The sequence below is a fragment of the Mirounga leonina genome, unplaced genomic scaffold (assembly GCF_011800145.1).
Source record: "Mirounga leonina isolate KUSES-001 unplaced genomic scaffold, KU_Mleo_1.0 Mir_169, whole genome shotgun sequence".
Classification (NCBI taxonomy): Eukaryota; Metazoa; Chordata; class Mammalia; order Carnivora; family Phocidae; genus Mirounga; species Mirounga leonina.
In genome coordinates this window covers 18,801,484-18,817,343 of record NW_023270431.1, presented here as the reverse complement: position 1 = coordinate 18,817,343, position 15,860 = coordinate 18,801,484, and the positions used below count along the sequence as shown (strand labels likewise).

General features: G+C 40.8%; 1 protein-coding gene across 1 annotated transcript in view; it reads right to left on the bottom strand.

The window, feature by feature from the left end:
• Positions 1–15,860, bottom strand: part of CRYBG3 (crystallin beta-gamma domain containing 3) — a 106,158-nt gene that overhangs the window by 1,699 nt on the left and 88,599 nt on the right. Inside the window, exons 18-21 of the mRNA XM_035015186.1 lie at positions 9,061–9,200; positions 6,279–6,402; positions 1,886–2,044; positions 710–869 (exon numbers count right to left, since the gene is read on the bottom strand). Coding sequence (XP_034871077.1) covers positions 710–869; positions 1,886–2,044; positions 6,279–6,402; positions 9,061–9,200 — 583 coding nt within the window. The remainder of the gene's footprint in view (positions 1–709; positions 870–1,885; positions 2,045–6,278; positions 6,403–9,060; positions 9,201–15,860) is intronic.

The following is a 15,860-nucleotide window of genomic DNA, read 5'->3' as shown; positions in this document are numbered from 1 at the left end:
TGTGTTCCCTCTCTCACTGTGTCTCTCTCTGTCAAATAAGTAAATAAAAAATCTTAAAAAAAAAAAAAAAAAAAAGCAGCCTGATGTGGGAAGCTGAGTTTAAATAAGCTTAGCTATGATTAACCTCAAATCAGACCTCAGTATGACTCAAACTGAAAAACTAAGAGGTAGAACAGTTGACTGCAAAAGCCGTGTGCCCAGCACCACGGTTCTGGAGAGAGCTCGGGCTGGATGTTGGGCACGGTTTCTGTTTCCACATGGACAGTGGCTGTGACTAAGCCAATTAAAGCAACAGCCCAGACCTTGCTCAATTCCAAAGCAAGTTTAAATGATACCTGCCATCAATTTTAAGGGAGGGCTTTTAAGGACTACAGCAGTTCATGGCAAAAAGAGGTTTCTTTCTATGAAACGGGACATTTTATGGCTGATGAAGCTTTAAATTTAGAATTGTTCTCAAAGATCATGTAGCAAATGAGAATTTTACAACTGTCCTAATGAACAAAAACCTCAGACTTTGTCCTGAGGTTTTTCCTGCTTGAGCCAAGTAGCTCATTGTTCATTAAAACAGCGTATCTTTTTTCAAGAGTAAGTAGAAATGACTTAATATTTCTTTTGTGCATCAGATTTCTTTTCCCCAGGAGGAGGAGAAGGTTTGGAATTTAAAATTCTATCCAGGGACACAGAACGTTGGGTTTCCTCAAAGGCCCACCTTTAACATCTAGGACAAGTTGATCGCTGAGATAGGAGCTGATGGTTCCGTTTCTGTTCAGCTTCCACTTCTGCCGGAACTGTCCGTGTTCAGGCCACAGAGCCACTTTAGCCCCGGGGGTGTCCCGGCCTCCAATCACATCAAGGCACGTGTCACTGGCCTAAAGGTTAGGAAGCAGATTGGCAGTACTGTGTTAGCTCCAATCAAGTGAACTGGGTCCCTTCCCTTTACACGACTCTGATCTAAAAGAGAAGACTATCCAGCATAGTTACAATTTCACCAACTGCTGAAGTTGTCTTTAGGGCAGCGGAGGGACGTGGTACAGACACAGACCCACGGAAGTAGAGGTGCATCTGTGAAAAGGACACCTGCATCTGACAACAGATGGTCAATGAAGGTTTGCTGAACTACAATTAAATGTTAAGTCTCTGTTGGCATAAATGTATCAGGTGGACCACGGTTTCTTTTTTTACGTAGGCTCCACACCCAGTAGGGCCTGAACTACGATCCTGAGTCAAAGTCAAGACTCAGATGCTTAACTGAGCCACCCAGGCTTCCCTGAGCCTGGTTTTCTTATAAAAGCATCAGGTGATGTTCCAGATAGCCAAACAATAATTACTTTTAAGTGCTTTTCATTTTTGTTGATGAGAAAAAAGTAGAGAATCCGTTGGTGACATAATAAGACTGGTGTTCTATTCCCCAGAACATCAAATGTAATGGAGGCATCACAAAGAAATGTAAACTTTATTTTCTAAGCTTTCTCCAATAACTACTTCACTGGGTACTGTGAAAGTTTCAAGATGTTTAGACCCACAAAGACAGCTGATTTTATCTGGGCCACAGAGTAAGGAATGTGTCACAAGAGCACAACGTCCAGTTGGATCCAGTGAGTTGTCTGTCACTGGTTTTAAAACGTCATTTAGGCACAGCCAAAGTACGTGATAACCTTAGTTTTTAACTTTCAAGTAGAAATTGAATTTTCTAGATGAAAATTCTCTGAGTCCATTTCACTTAAAAGCTTTAGTAATGTAACGTGGCATATTTATACAGTCCTGCAACCATTTCTAGGAAGTTGCATTATTTTATAAAGGCCATTTGATTTCGCAAAAGTCTGGCCTCCAAAAGAAAAAAAAAGGCCCCAAGGTGGGATGCGGTGTCCGTGGGGTGGCTGCTCACCTTGGATTTAAAGAGTCCTCGGCAGTAGTGCCAGATCTGAGTTGTCTTCCCGCTGTAGGGAGAGACGCACACGGATGTGGCCCTTGTGTCAGCAACGTTGCCAGTGACCGTCAGATACTCATCCTGGGCCCGGTTCTTTATCCTGATGTACACTGCAGGCTGGGACGGGGAGAGGCGGCCATTTACAAGAAGGACTTGGGAATCTGGAAATCAGGCTCTAAAGAAGGCAGGCTGAGGCAAGGGGTGAGGGGATCTAGCTTATGCAGTTTCACTCTGCCTCCCTTTAGCCAGTATGTGTGAATTACTCTTTTTCTATTGACAGACCTTAGACCACTGAACACAGAGGTTAAGTTGTACAATAATCTCTATTATACTTTTCTGAAAAGTATACCCTTTTGGAAGCGTAAAAGGTAATTGTTCCATCTCCTGGAGTGCCATGTGGCAAGGGGTGGTGCAGCGTCCAGACTTGCTGAGTTTCATTCGGGAACCACGGTGTCCTCGCTGTGCGGGGGGAGGGAGGGGACGAGCAGGAAGGCAAGATACGGCCCACCCACAAGGCTCTCACAACAACCTAGCAAACGCTGCAGTAACCACGCACACTGTTTGAGCTATGATTAAGTGCCAAATGCCGGCTGTGGGAGTTCTTGAAAAACCCAGGTTAAGCTGAGGGCCTGAGCAGCTGTGGTAATGTCTGTTTGTGGACCTTTACACTAATTCAAGGGAAGAGACCACTGTGTTTAATCGTAACAGGTATTCAAAAACTGGGTAACAACTTTTATCCCCTGGGCCTGGAAATACATACCCTAAGTTTTCCAATAAAATATTAAATCTAGGACTTGCCTCTAAGGAATAATGGTTAATATTTATTGAGAGCTTAGTGTATGTCAAGCAGTGTGCTAAATGCTTTCTGGGCCATTGTATTATCTAAGTTAATAACTAGAAGAACCCTTTAAGAAAGTCCAATTATGACCTGAATTTTACAAAGTTAACACAGATATGGGGAAGCCAGGTCAGCCTGCAACAAAACCATCCCTCTAAGCCAGGATGCTCTTCGTAAGGTTTGCTGAAACATACCAGTTACACTCAGACACCGGGAATAAGAGACCACGTCCAAAGGTGGCAGTGTGAATTAAGTCCAATAATGAGAGGACACCGCACAGGATAAAAACTCCCCAGAAACCATTCTTTTAGCCTTAAGCCTCCCGTCTTCATGAAATAAAATACAGGACATTCAACATCCCCACCTTGGGCCCATTATGTTGGCATCCCAATCAGAACTTTGCTAAATAATAACAACAAATTATTTACTAAGGAAGCACTTTCACTCTGAGAAATGTAAGTGCTATGTAAATGCAACAATGTACCATGGTAAGTCCACCATATTCTACTACTTTGAAACTTAGATCAATAGGAAGCCAGCTGAATTTTGGCACACTGCTGTCATGTTTGGCCTTTCAAAGGAAATAAACATTCTGGGACAAATTTTTATCTGGTAATTTAAAGCAGGTAAAAAAGACCTCTACTAGGCAAAATGTTTTAAATGTTTCAAAGCGCTACTTCCACATTCATAATGCAACAGTAATGTACTTAAATATCTGTGACTGATCATAAGTCTGTATAATTCTGTAAGTCTCCCACTGCAATTATTAATTTCTTGAGGCTTCAGTACATCTTTATTAGTTTCCTTACCTTGTACGTAGAAGAAAACAGGCATGACCTTCACAGAGGACAGAGTTCCAATTATGTTAGGACCAAACGTCACAGTTTTAATTAAGTAAAGTACTAATTACCCTTATTACACACTTGTAGTCTGACTCTTCTGTCATTATACTTTAAAATACTGGTATGCATTATAAGTGCCTTAGTGACTTCCTAATTCCCAAACTCAAAGAGAATCGCATTTTAATTATTACTGAATTTCCAAACAAGAATATGAACTACAGCAGTAGCCGTAGCCCTACCAAAAAGGAAATGACCCATAATACTGTTTTAGAAGCCCAGAATTCCTTTGCTGGGTCTTAAAGCTGTGGCCTAAATAAACAAAGGCAAAATAATCTATAAAAATATTATTTTAAAATAAAATGTTAAACCAGAATAGGAATCAGATAGTTTCTAAAGCACAATGAAGAAGAAGAACACAATGTTAATTGTCAAAAAAAACCTTTTATATAAAATTAGAAGCTATTGTTCTAGCTAAGTTATCTCAGGACCCTGAACAATCGCCGAGACATCCTTCCCCAGCAAGGAACCACCTTTCAGAAGTGAGGGAAATAGTCTCAGCATCCAGTTTGGCTGCTAAAGTTCCTAATGACATAGGATTAGGCATTATTATATAGTTGGTAAAAGCTACACTGAATTCCCACTTCTGCCTTGCTTTTCCCCATGGCTTTTCAGTGGGATTACCCATCATCCCATGTGACAGGAGTGAGGAATAAGCAGTATGTGAAAGTCATGAAATCCTGTACCACAAACTCTGCCAGGAAAGCCTGCTAAACCTTAGCACCCTCAGAAGAGCGTCTCTGATTCTCTCAAGGGACACTATGAATAATGAACTTTCAAAATAACCATAGTAATAATATAAGCCAGGTGTTCTGTCAGACTCTTTCTATACATTTTTCTTATTCAATCCTCACAGCAATACTGAGAGGTAAGCCATGTGATCACTGTTTCACCAGAGGAATCGGATTCCTCACCCAGAGTCACACTGCTTACAAGTGGCAGGGCTAGGATCTGAACCAACAGAACCAAAGAGTGGCAGGAATGAGCACGGTGGGGGGTGGGGGGTGGGGTGTGGGGTGTGTGTGTGTGTGAGAGAGAGAGAAAGAGAGAGAGAAGGGCAGCAAGACCAACTAGGTTAATTTTTAATTGGCTACTATTTATTTAACACTTAACATGTCCAATCTACACATCGGCCTCAGCACTTACATCCACTCTGCTACCTTCAGCTCAGGGCCCGGAATATATGGTGCCACTCTGTAAATATTGATCTTATTTTGGAGGAAAGTAGGGTGTGGTTGCCCAACACAAATTTTAGAAAATAAATCTGGGTTCAAATCTTGGTTCTGACACTTGGATGACTTTTGCCAATTTGCCTTACCTCTCTGACCCTGATTTTCCCATCTGAAAAATGGGAGTAACAACTCCTACCTTAAAGGGCTATTGTTAAAATCAAGTGAGAAATGTTTCTAATTAGAATTCAAATGGCATATCCACAGATCATTGCACCCGACAGCAGGGCTTGGGTTTTTCACCTTCTGTGAAACTTCCACCACTCCGTACATGCTCATACTTCCTTTCTGTAAACCAGGCATTTTTGATGGTTATACACTGTTGTGCGTTTTATGGTACCATTTTGAGTTGGACTGGTTTTACCCAATAAACACATAAGCTCCAATAAAGCAGAGATCATGTCTATCCCTTAAATCTTCCATAATTCTTAGCCTCATGTCAAATATCCCTTTATCCGTTTATACATTCGTTCCTTCATTAAGCCAACAGTCCCTGAATCCTTACAATATGCCAGACATGGTGTCAGATACTAGGGGTAGAGCTGTAAGTAAGATGTGCACAGCCCTGCCTTCCCGGGGCTGGCGGCAGAGTGAGAACATGCCCAGTCCAACCACAACTGCGAGGTTACAAATCTCACGCGGTGTCTTTGTAGGAAAAGAACCAGGTCTTTTAAGATCTAATTTAGACCAGGAGAGAGGATGAAAGAAGCACCCTGGAAGATGGGACACTAAAATTTAGAGGGGTGAGTAGAATTAGCCAGGCAAAGAATGAGGGAAGAAACTTGCAGACAGAGGGCACAGCCTGTATTAAGAGCCTAAGTAGGAAAGCACTTCGCACGTTGGTGGCTGTGTCATGGCCCCATTTGAGCGAGGAGCAGACCAGTGAGGGAAGAGGCTGGAGAAGCAAGGGGGCCAGAGCACACAGGCACATTGATGAGATCAGATTGTATCCCAAAGGATACAGAAAGCTTTTGAACAGAAGACCGACAAGCAGTAGGTGTGTCATGAATACCAAGATCTATCCCAAGTTGTATGTAAGTAGAGGAAAAACTCCAAATACTTAGAACTAGGGCAGACTCAGAGTTCACTGTTTTCTTTGCTTTCCACAGAGCTTATGCTGTTCAGTTTTCCATGAAAAGTCAGTAAGGTCAGTAAGACTTTGGACTCAAAGCTAAAATCCAACATCGACCTTAGATACAACTTAACGAATTGGTTAATGTCTCTAGGATTCCTCATCCTAATCAGAGCCCCCTGTAATATAAATGTCAAACTAAACAGTCAATATTTCAGATGCTATGGTTCATGACATTTCTACTAGAAAAAGATCCAAAAAAGCTATTTTTAGATCTTATGGGTTTTTTTTTTTTTTTCCCTCCGCTCCTTACCTGCTTCATAGGACGGAGGGAACCAATTGTTTTCCATCCACTGAATGCTGTCCAATTGGGGATCTCATTAGGCTCAAGTAAGATTTGTCTTCCTAAGAAATTGGATCCTTCATAAGCTATCCACCTATGTACGACCAGGAAAAAAAAATAGGGTACTTAAAAATAAAAAGCAATACCTTATCAAAAATACCTTCTTTTATACAAAGTTCATTTTTTAAAACTTTTAGGTTTATAGTTATTTTTTTTTAAGGAAAAAAAATATAATGGAAAAGCAGGAGGGACTAGGTGAAAGCCCAGTGCTCGGGGGCTCAGAAGATTTCCATTCGATTAGGATTCTGGTTTCTAACCTGCTAAAACAAGGTTCCTGCCAGGTCTAAAATTCTGTGTTTCTTTGATAATACTTTTTTCGTAACAGTCTAACCTTCACAGACAGACCATAGCCTCGCACTGTTTCTGCTTACACAACACTCTTGGTCCCGCTCCCACTCTTGGGCTCATCCTCCCACGTGCTCCGGGCCCCTCCAGGCAGCTCCATGACCTCTCAGACACACCTCCTTCCATCATTTCCCCAAGGCCACCATGGATAGCTTAAAATTATCCACAGAAATCCCATCTTGCTTCAAGGCCCAAGCTCTTTTGCAAATCCTTCTCAATACCCTTGCGGCCTTCCACTTGGACCAAGTTAGAGCATGTAGAAACGTGCAGGGAGGGCCCCGAGGTGAGTCTTGAGCTCAGAGCTGCCCCCATTCCTTAACTGACACCATCTGTGTTCACTCCACAATGGCGCGCTTCACAGTTGTGACAGAGACAGGATGGCCAACAAACTGAAAACGCCATCTGGTCCTTTCCAGAGAAAGGCTGCCGAGCCCTGATGTAGGTGGTTATCAAGCTGAATAGCTAAGGGGAATCGACTGGGACTTCCAAGAGGATCTGAAATTCTCAGGACTCTGGTCACCACAAACAGTGCTTTCGGAACATATGTGTGGAAGATGAGGTGGCTACCTTGCTTGGTTCAGACAGAGCACCCTGCTCCCCACACTCAAGATCAGGCTTGGCCTGGTTTTTCATGGATGTATGACAGGACAGATGACCTTCCCTCCACCCCTTCTTGCCTACACACATCTAAGCCAACAGATTGGTACAGAGTCAGGACAGCACGATCATGGAGATGCTTACCTACCTCTCCAGCTGTGTAGACTTTTTAAACAGGCAGGGAAATTTCAGTTATAAAACCTAGGCAAGACTTTAATAAACTACACTTCTCTCTATATTAATCTCAACGAATTCCACAGCGGAAAAGCATTAAAGCTTGACCTTCATTATAATCACAAATCACAGATATGGGATAATATGAGGATTAAACAAAACTTGTCACTGAGGGTAGCTGGCTGTGCATTAAGTCATATTCTGAGCCATCTGTAGCCTAAGAAAATCTTTGGACAGCCTTCTCTATTCCTTACTCTGTGTTCCCATTCTCTTAACAGAGAATCCAGAACAGGGAGAGTAGGTGGATAGTAAGCTAAAGAGAAGAAATAATGTCAAGGTAAAACAGTACCAGTTTTCTACAAAAGACTGAAATAAGCTGGTAAGAAATTACAACAGGTAAGTCAGTAATTATCAGTTCCACATAGGAAAATAAAGTATAAAAATGCCGTGAAAAGTTCTGTATCACAGGATGTAGATTTCAATTCCAACAGACTTAGTTAAGTGGTAAGTAATATACTGGTATATAGTATGGCGATTAATATGCTTAGACAGAGTAGGTCAATTTATGTTTAAGAAATACCAATGTCAATTGCTTTGAAGAAGAAAAATTAAATTGCTATACATGTGAATAATTCAAAAGCCATTTATTATAATAGTTGACTTATTTTTCAAATCAATTTATATTCTTGGCTCTCTCTTATGTTATCCCCAGATATTTATACAAGCAGAGTTGATTATCACACAATTTAAAAGTCATAAGAAATAAAAACAATCATCTTTACATTAATCATCTAGAGCTATGTGTGTTTAGTTGACTTTTGGTACCAAACAGCAACAGTTCAGGAGGAGGGGCAGGCTTCCATGCCCACGCTCTAGAAATGCCCTGAGGCCTTCGAGCCTTAACCTCAAGGCCCCTCACTGGCAGGCCTCATACCATTTTTGTTCTAAATAAATATGCAAGTTCATACCTAATTTATGTGTCCATAATTGTTCATATCTTTTTGTAAAGCAGTCTCCCAAATTGTGTAAGTGCAGGCCCCACACACCCTGGATCTGCCCTGACAACCTAAATGAACAGCACCACTGGTGGGTAGGCCAGGTCCACCTCAGGACCCTCAGCATGAAAATAAGTACCTGGAGCAAAGAGCTCTAGAGGAAACAAGATGCCAAATCAAAAGACAACAAAACACTATCAGTCTTACAGTCAGTTGTCTTAGGTAGGCAATGGTGTCAACCAAAGACGCTATCGATTTCATTAGGTATCGCCCGAAAGAGAAGTGGGCTCAACTGGTTAAGGTCATCTGGTCTACCTACTCTAAGATGCATGCTCTGAACACATGGCAGCCCTTCTCCCCCAAAGGGCTCTTCTCCCAGACCATGGCATGCCACTACATACGGGACCTGGTCCACGGTCTTATCTTACTGAAACAGAAACTACTATTATTACATTGAGCGAATAAAGGAATAATAGTGTCTTCAGATCACACAACAGCAGCAGTGGGGAAATAAAAAGCAACTGTGCAACTCTCTCCTAAAACACTGACTCAAACAGGTCAAGCCCCTGTCCCATACTTACAGTCCACTTTTTACCCAGACAGACTGGGTGTAGAAGTGCAGGTCCTTGTTCAGAACAGAGTTCACAGCCTCTTCTAGATGTAACTCTCTTCCTTCACAGTGTTCCAGAGCAAAAAGGCTAATGGAGGGTTCTTCAAAAACCTAAGAGTACAAAAAAGCAAGAAAGCATCAATGGTACATGTTGATCACACTTCAGTGACCTCCCAGTCAGCACACCCGGTACTCTGAATCCACTGTATCCTCGAATGCATATAGTTTACTGCTCTACCCTCTAATGATGTTATAGCTAAAACTGCACCGGTGAGATTAAATTCTACTCATAATTTTTGTTTACTTTTTTGTAAATTAAAGTTCCAGAATAGCATTCTTAATCTCATAATGAAAATGGACACTTGGTTCCAATTAAGGTCTGGCTGTGCTGTGATAAGGACACTGTGGTCCTGCCAATGCTCTCGGCTGGCAACAGAATGAACATGGGATGGATTGGCACCATTTCCCCAGAAAGCCACAGCAGCAGTCATTGAGAATGCAACGCTTGGTGACTCTAGGCTCTTAAATACATTCGTAGGAGAAAGAAAAAGGCATTTTTATTTTAACAGCAACAAAAAGCCAGAATGCCCAGGGACAGGAGTGATTTTTACATGAGAAGTTAGTATTCCCCAACCCCTTGTGTCAAAGAACAGAATCAATTTTACTCTTTTTCATTCATCGGTATATGCAAGACACCAGGCTAGAGGACTTTTCAGGGATGAGAGGACAAAGCAAGGCACCATTTCTTGTGTTCAGGACATTAATAACTAAATTGGGAGCATTGCACAGACATGGAAATGGAATCCAGGGTAGAAAAGGATATGCCCTGTAAGAGTGCTCAGAATCTAGAAGACTAGATCCTTTTTAGCAGAAGGGAGCAGGAAATGGGGAAGCTTCATGGATGCAGATGTTGTGGTCTGTGAGCTCAGTCTTCAAGGAGGCAATGGGTTTGGACAGGCCCATGGAGAATGGAGGGAAGGCACTCTGTACAAAGGAAGGGAAACAGAAATGCATGGAGGAACATGTTAAGGGAATGGCAAGTAGACCCATTTGGCCAGAGTCGAGTCTGACAGAAAACAGTGTCGGGTGCCTCCACTGTTTGCTATGGGGTATTGAATTATCTGCTTCTCCTTCCACTGACAGGGCAGAGACAAATTTACCACCAACGGGGAGTCCTTGAAGGTTCTTGGATAGGGGCTTAGGAATGGGCCAAAGTGGAAGAGTGTCCTTCTTTTGCTTCCACTTTGTAGAGAAGGGAAAACTTATGCACATGCACACACATAATGCACACATATATACATGAACAACTTTCTAAAAAAAAGAAAAACCCATGAAACTACTCCTTGACTACCTGTCAGGAGAACAGGATCTGAGAAAAGAGACAAGTGAGAGCCAAATTTTTGACTACATGCCTTCTGTACTTTTCGAATTTTGAACCATGGAAATCTATTATTTATTCAGAAATTTAAGTTGGCGATCATTATGTACATTTTGCATGTATATTTGTTTTTCTTTAAATGGACTTCAGGAAATCTATCAAACAACATGAGTGAAGAAAAAAACCCAAATAAAAGGAAGTATACAGGAAAAATACTCTAGTCTAAAGAAAAAGAGAGCCAGACCTAAAGTGTGTATCAGGGTGGGGTGGGGTGGAATAGGGGGGAGGGTGGTAGAAGGTTAGGACAGGTGAATAAGGGATGGCCAGAAAAACTATCATAGTGATAAAACAGATATGATAAGGCAAACACATGGAATGAGCAGATACAGAAAAAGATGTGAAAAGATGTGGCTGGGGGCATGTGGTATAATTTATTATATACAAGGAAGTCAGGAGGCAAAATGTGCCCAGAAGCTAATAACTTCTATTTAGGACTGAATGTTTTAATGCTGAGGTAGACATAGGATAATCTGAAGAGATGTGTCCACCAAACACTGGGCTGTTTGATCTGGAGGTCAGGGAAACAAATCCAATGTAGGCATGGTAAGTGTGGGGACTCCCAGCATCTGGGAATATGAGCCAGTCAAGGTGGGGGAAATGGAGGAGGCCAGAACTGTGCGGGGTCGGAAATATACCAGGAGAGGGGAGCCCAAAGAAGAAACACTACAGAAGTCAAGGGGAAAGGCAAGGATAAGGAAGAGCTGTCCACAGTATCAGATACTGGTGCCACGTTGAGGAAGAGGGCGGCTGTGACGAGGCTGCCATTGTCTGGCGATTGGGAGGCAGCTGCAAGCCTGTCAGAGAACTCTGAGCGGTGCGGGGGAGAGGAGGGTGGACTCTAGGTGGTAAGAATTGTAGACTGGGTACACGGGCTATTTTTCAGAGAACTTTGGTGAAGAGAAGGAGGGAAATGGGCTAGTGGCCCATGCCAACGTTTGCGGGCATGGTGGAAGGTGACAGGAGTGCGGGATAGAAAAAGCAGCAGGTACTGCAAGATAAGAGGGGTGGTTCTAGGGAAGCAGTGAGTGGTCCAATCCACTGCTGCCCATCAGTTCAGAACCTCTGACTGGGAATCAGTCTGTGAGGGAAAAGAGCACTCGGCAAGGATGACATACAAGGAAAGACAGAAAAAGAATGCCAAAGAAATTTCCAGGTTTTCAAAGTAGGTACATGTATGAGTCATTTTCTCTTTAGGTTATGTGGCAAAGGTTAGCTGCTGTTGAGGGAAGGTCTGAAGTGTGGTCCCACAGAACTGTCTGCAGTGAGAGAAAAGCTGCCTATCTGCACTCTTTCACATGTGGCTACTGATGTGAAATGTGGCTTGTGTGGCCAAGGGACTGGAGTTGTTTACCTTATTGAAGTAAATATTAAATATAAACATTACAAATATAATATAAATAAGTATTAAATAACCACATGTGGCTAATGCTATGGTAATGGATAGTAATTAGGGATTAGAGGACGCTGGAAAAGAATGTAACAATCACTGTGTGCTGTGAGACAATAAGGGAAGCATAAATGGGCTGCCCAGGAGCATCGATTTTCCTTCAGTAAACACCATAAACTGGGTCAGGAACAGAAATTCATCTCTAGTCACTGAGTGACCACAGGCAAGATTCGGCACCTCTTCTGCTATCTGCAAAATAAAAATTGGAAGCATCCCAAGAGCTTACAGAGGAAATGTCCTTATAGGCATCCAGAGCAGCAGGTTAGAAATGTAGCCCAACAGCAGACTCTAAATTACCCACTAGAACTGGTGACTGAAGGTGGACAATCAAAATTCACAGATAAGCGCCTGACTTTATTGTTGGATTTTCTCCAACATCTTCACCTTAAGCTTAAAAAAAAAAGATTTTCAGCTTACCGCTTTACACATCTGGTTGAGTTACTAATTAGTAAGGAAGGGCAGACAGGGCTCACAATCAACCATTAGCAACATTCTCCCTAGTAAAGAGTTCACTGCAGTAGAGTGACAGATGCCTGTATTAAAGGCATTTAAGACTCACATAATGTAACTGTTTTACACCCAAGAGGGGAAAAATTAAAAACTTCCTAGGAGAATGTAATTTAAATGCTAAACACTATTGTAAGAAAAATAGGACCTGTGTACATTTTTCTTCCTCCTTTTGCAAAATGCCCATAAAGACATTTTTTAAAAGACTGCCATTATCACTCAAACTGCATCAAATTCATTCCCCAATTTAAAGACGATCTAGCAATTCTGTGTCTAGGAATTTATCTTTAGGAAACAATGTAAAAATTGATGCAGGGGATCACAGAAGATGGGTTTTAAAATGATGATGCAAGGAGACTGAGAACAAAATTATAGAAAATGACTGAGACAGTATTTTTTATGAGTTTATATAAATCAGTAAAAATGCCCCACTGCTTCATTAACAACAATGGGATCATCATGTGGTCCAATCTATCAGACTTTTCATCTGAGAACATCTATTATTTCTAAGCTTAAAGTCATCCACCCTAGAGGTTTAATATATGTATTTAAGGTTTAATATATGTATTAATATATATGTATTTATATATGTATAATATATGTATTTAACCTGATCTTTCTCTATTTAAATTGTTTAAATTTAAATGGTTTTAATTTATAAATATACTTAAATTTATAAATGCCCTTGATTTATAAATGTACTTAAAGGCAAGGAAGGTCAGCATAAGTGCTAACGTGGACCGGATGGTGGAGGGGGGCTGACAGGTAATCAGTCAGAAATAAAGAATGCTGAAGAACTATTTTAAATTCATACTTTTTTCTGAAACGTTTTCCAGACATGGAAGTAGGAATATAAACTATTAATAGACTTCAAAACTGCAAACGACAGAATAATCTCAACTTTGCAAGGACAATAGGAAACACCAGACTTTAACTACAGTCTGAGCTCTACAAATGTCTTGGCCTCAGTCCATGTTAACTTAGAAGACAGCCAACCATTTGGGGCCAAAGGCTCTTCTTAGGTGTCAGCAGTAACAGGACATTCCTGCTGGGTCAAGTCTAAGCCACGCAAAGATCAGACACCTTTTCTAAAAAGAGGACATAGTTAAGAAAGAAAAGGAATACTTGAAAAAACTGTATACAAGAACTTTAAATAAGAAAAAAAAAAACGCTACATCAACTAAAATACATTTTAAATGACAGTACCAGTAATAACTAAGATATAGAGCACTTCCAGTGTGCCAGGCATTATATATAAAAATATCCATCCCCAACCCCTTATCCATAATTCTGAAACCCCAAAAGCTCTAAAACCCCCATTTTTTTTTCCTAATTCTACTGGCAACAAAACCTGACCTGAATAAGTGGAAGGCTACTTATAATATCTCTCCAATATGTATAGCTATAAATATGTTTGCTACAGCAATAGGAATCAGTTTAATTATGAGGTGCTTTGGGAATGTTTCCTTAAAGGCTGTATGTGAACCATACCACTGTTTAAAAGGGGAAAAATCCCAAATCCCAAAATACATTCAGATCAGGGGATTGTGAATTTATTCACTTATTCGATCCATACACCTTCTCACCGATGAAGGTGCTATTTTTACCCCCACTTTACAGATGAAGAGTCAAGGCACAGGTGACACACAGTAGTGGGAGAACCGGCATCTGAGTCTGGATAGCATGACCGCAGAGGCTGGGTGCTCCACTCCTACACCATGGCTCTAACATATGCTGAATACCTGTGATTTTAATGTAGAAGAGTATTTCCGACTGGCGTGTGTGATTTTGTCTGGAGCACTTGACTCCAACTTGCTCAGCTGGGGAATATATATGACCCCTATTCTTACCTCCCCGCTTTGGCTTAAAAAGTGTGTCAGCCATCTGAACTTGAAGTTCTGAGATCCTGGTGTGAGTACTCTGCTAGAAGGACTACATTTACGTCAACATATTTTTAGTATGATTGGAAAAATTTTTTAAATCTAATTTTTGACTTTAGAGAAAAACTACAGATCTTTACTTTGGCAACTGTATAGTTGAGTTTCAAATCACCACTTACATGGAAAAGGTGTTGATAGTACCTCGGGATTACATTAATTGGTCAGACTCTAAGTATAACATACACTCTTCAAAACATTCAGCAATCAGCCACTGAAAACAGCCATATCCATACAGCCCGACAACACTGCTTCAGAGCAATCTCTGCCAAATGAACCACGGCTAAAACACTAAGTACAACTGAAATAATTGAAAAAGAATAAACATAATGCATACCTCTACCACCATTCCGTTCCAGAGCAATACCAAACAGTATGCTGGCAAAAAAGTTATGTGAAATGATACAAATTTAACAGAAGGCTCATAAACCTCTCATAAGACTCTAATCTGGAATCTTTTTAAGTTTGGCCTACCAAGTTCATGGTAGTCTTGAGGTTGCATAGCAAATATTAATTATTGTCTGTGAGCTGTTCCATTACTGAGTGCTTACCATGAGCTAAAGGCTGCACACGTACTAGCTTGTTTATTTAAACGTCACATTTCATTAGATGAGAAAGTTGAGACCTAGGGTAGTCAGAAACATGCCCAGGGCCACTCAGCTAATAAGTAAGGGTATGTCAGGCTCCTAGACCAGACTCTTCACCAGTGAACTATAATCGTCCTCAGAGAACTGCTTTCATTTGGCTTAGAAAATTGGTTTCATTATACATCTACCTAATTGTTTTTTTTTCTCCTTTAAAAAAAAAGTTATGATACATTTTAGAAAAATATATAGATGACCATGCACCCAACACCCAAAAGTAATAAAATTTTATATTTGTATTGAATTTTATAAATACATAAAACATAACAGGTAGAGCTGGATTAGAACCTCTCCTCCTTTGTAAAGGTAACCACTATGCTGAAGATGTGAATCCTTCCTGCTCATATTTTTATACTTTACTAATGGCTATGCATCCTTTGTTTTTAAGTATCACTGACACTTATCTTACAATAACACCCTTTAGTAATACATGGATCTCACTTTTCATACATCAATGCTGCAACAAACATTCTTATTCCACCACCCTTCCCCATGTAACTGACCCTCCTTCCAAAAGGTGTGTATGAATAATCCAATTTCTTTGCCACTCAACCAAACCTTGGTGTTGTCATTCAAATGTTTGTATCTCAAGTAAGGTAAAGTTACCTAATTATTGTTTTATTTTGCATTTACTTGATCACTAGGTGAGGTTAAACATTTTTTGCATATCCTTAGCCATTTTTCTCTCTTCTATGAACTGCCTACTTGTGTCCTCTTGCTAAGTTTTGAAATAGGTTTTTCTTTTTTCTCAGTTGACTTGAGAGTTCTTTTTATATTCTGTACACTAAACCTTTGCAG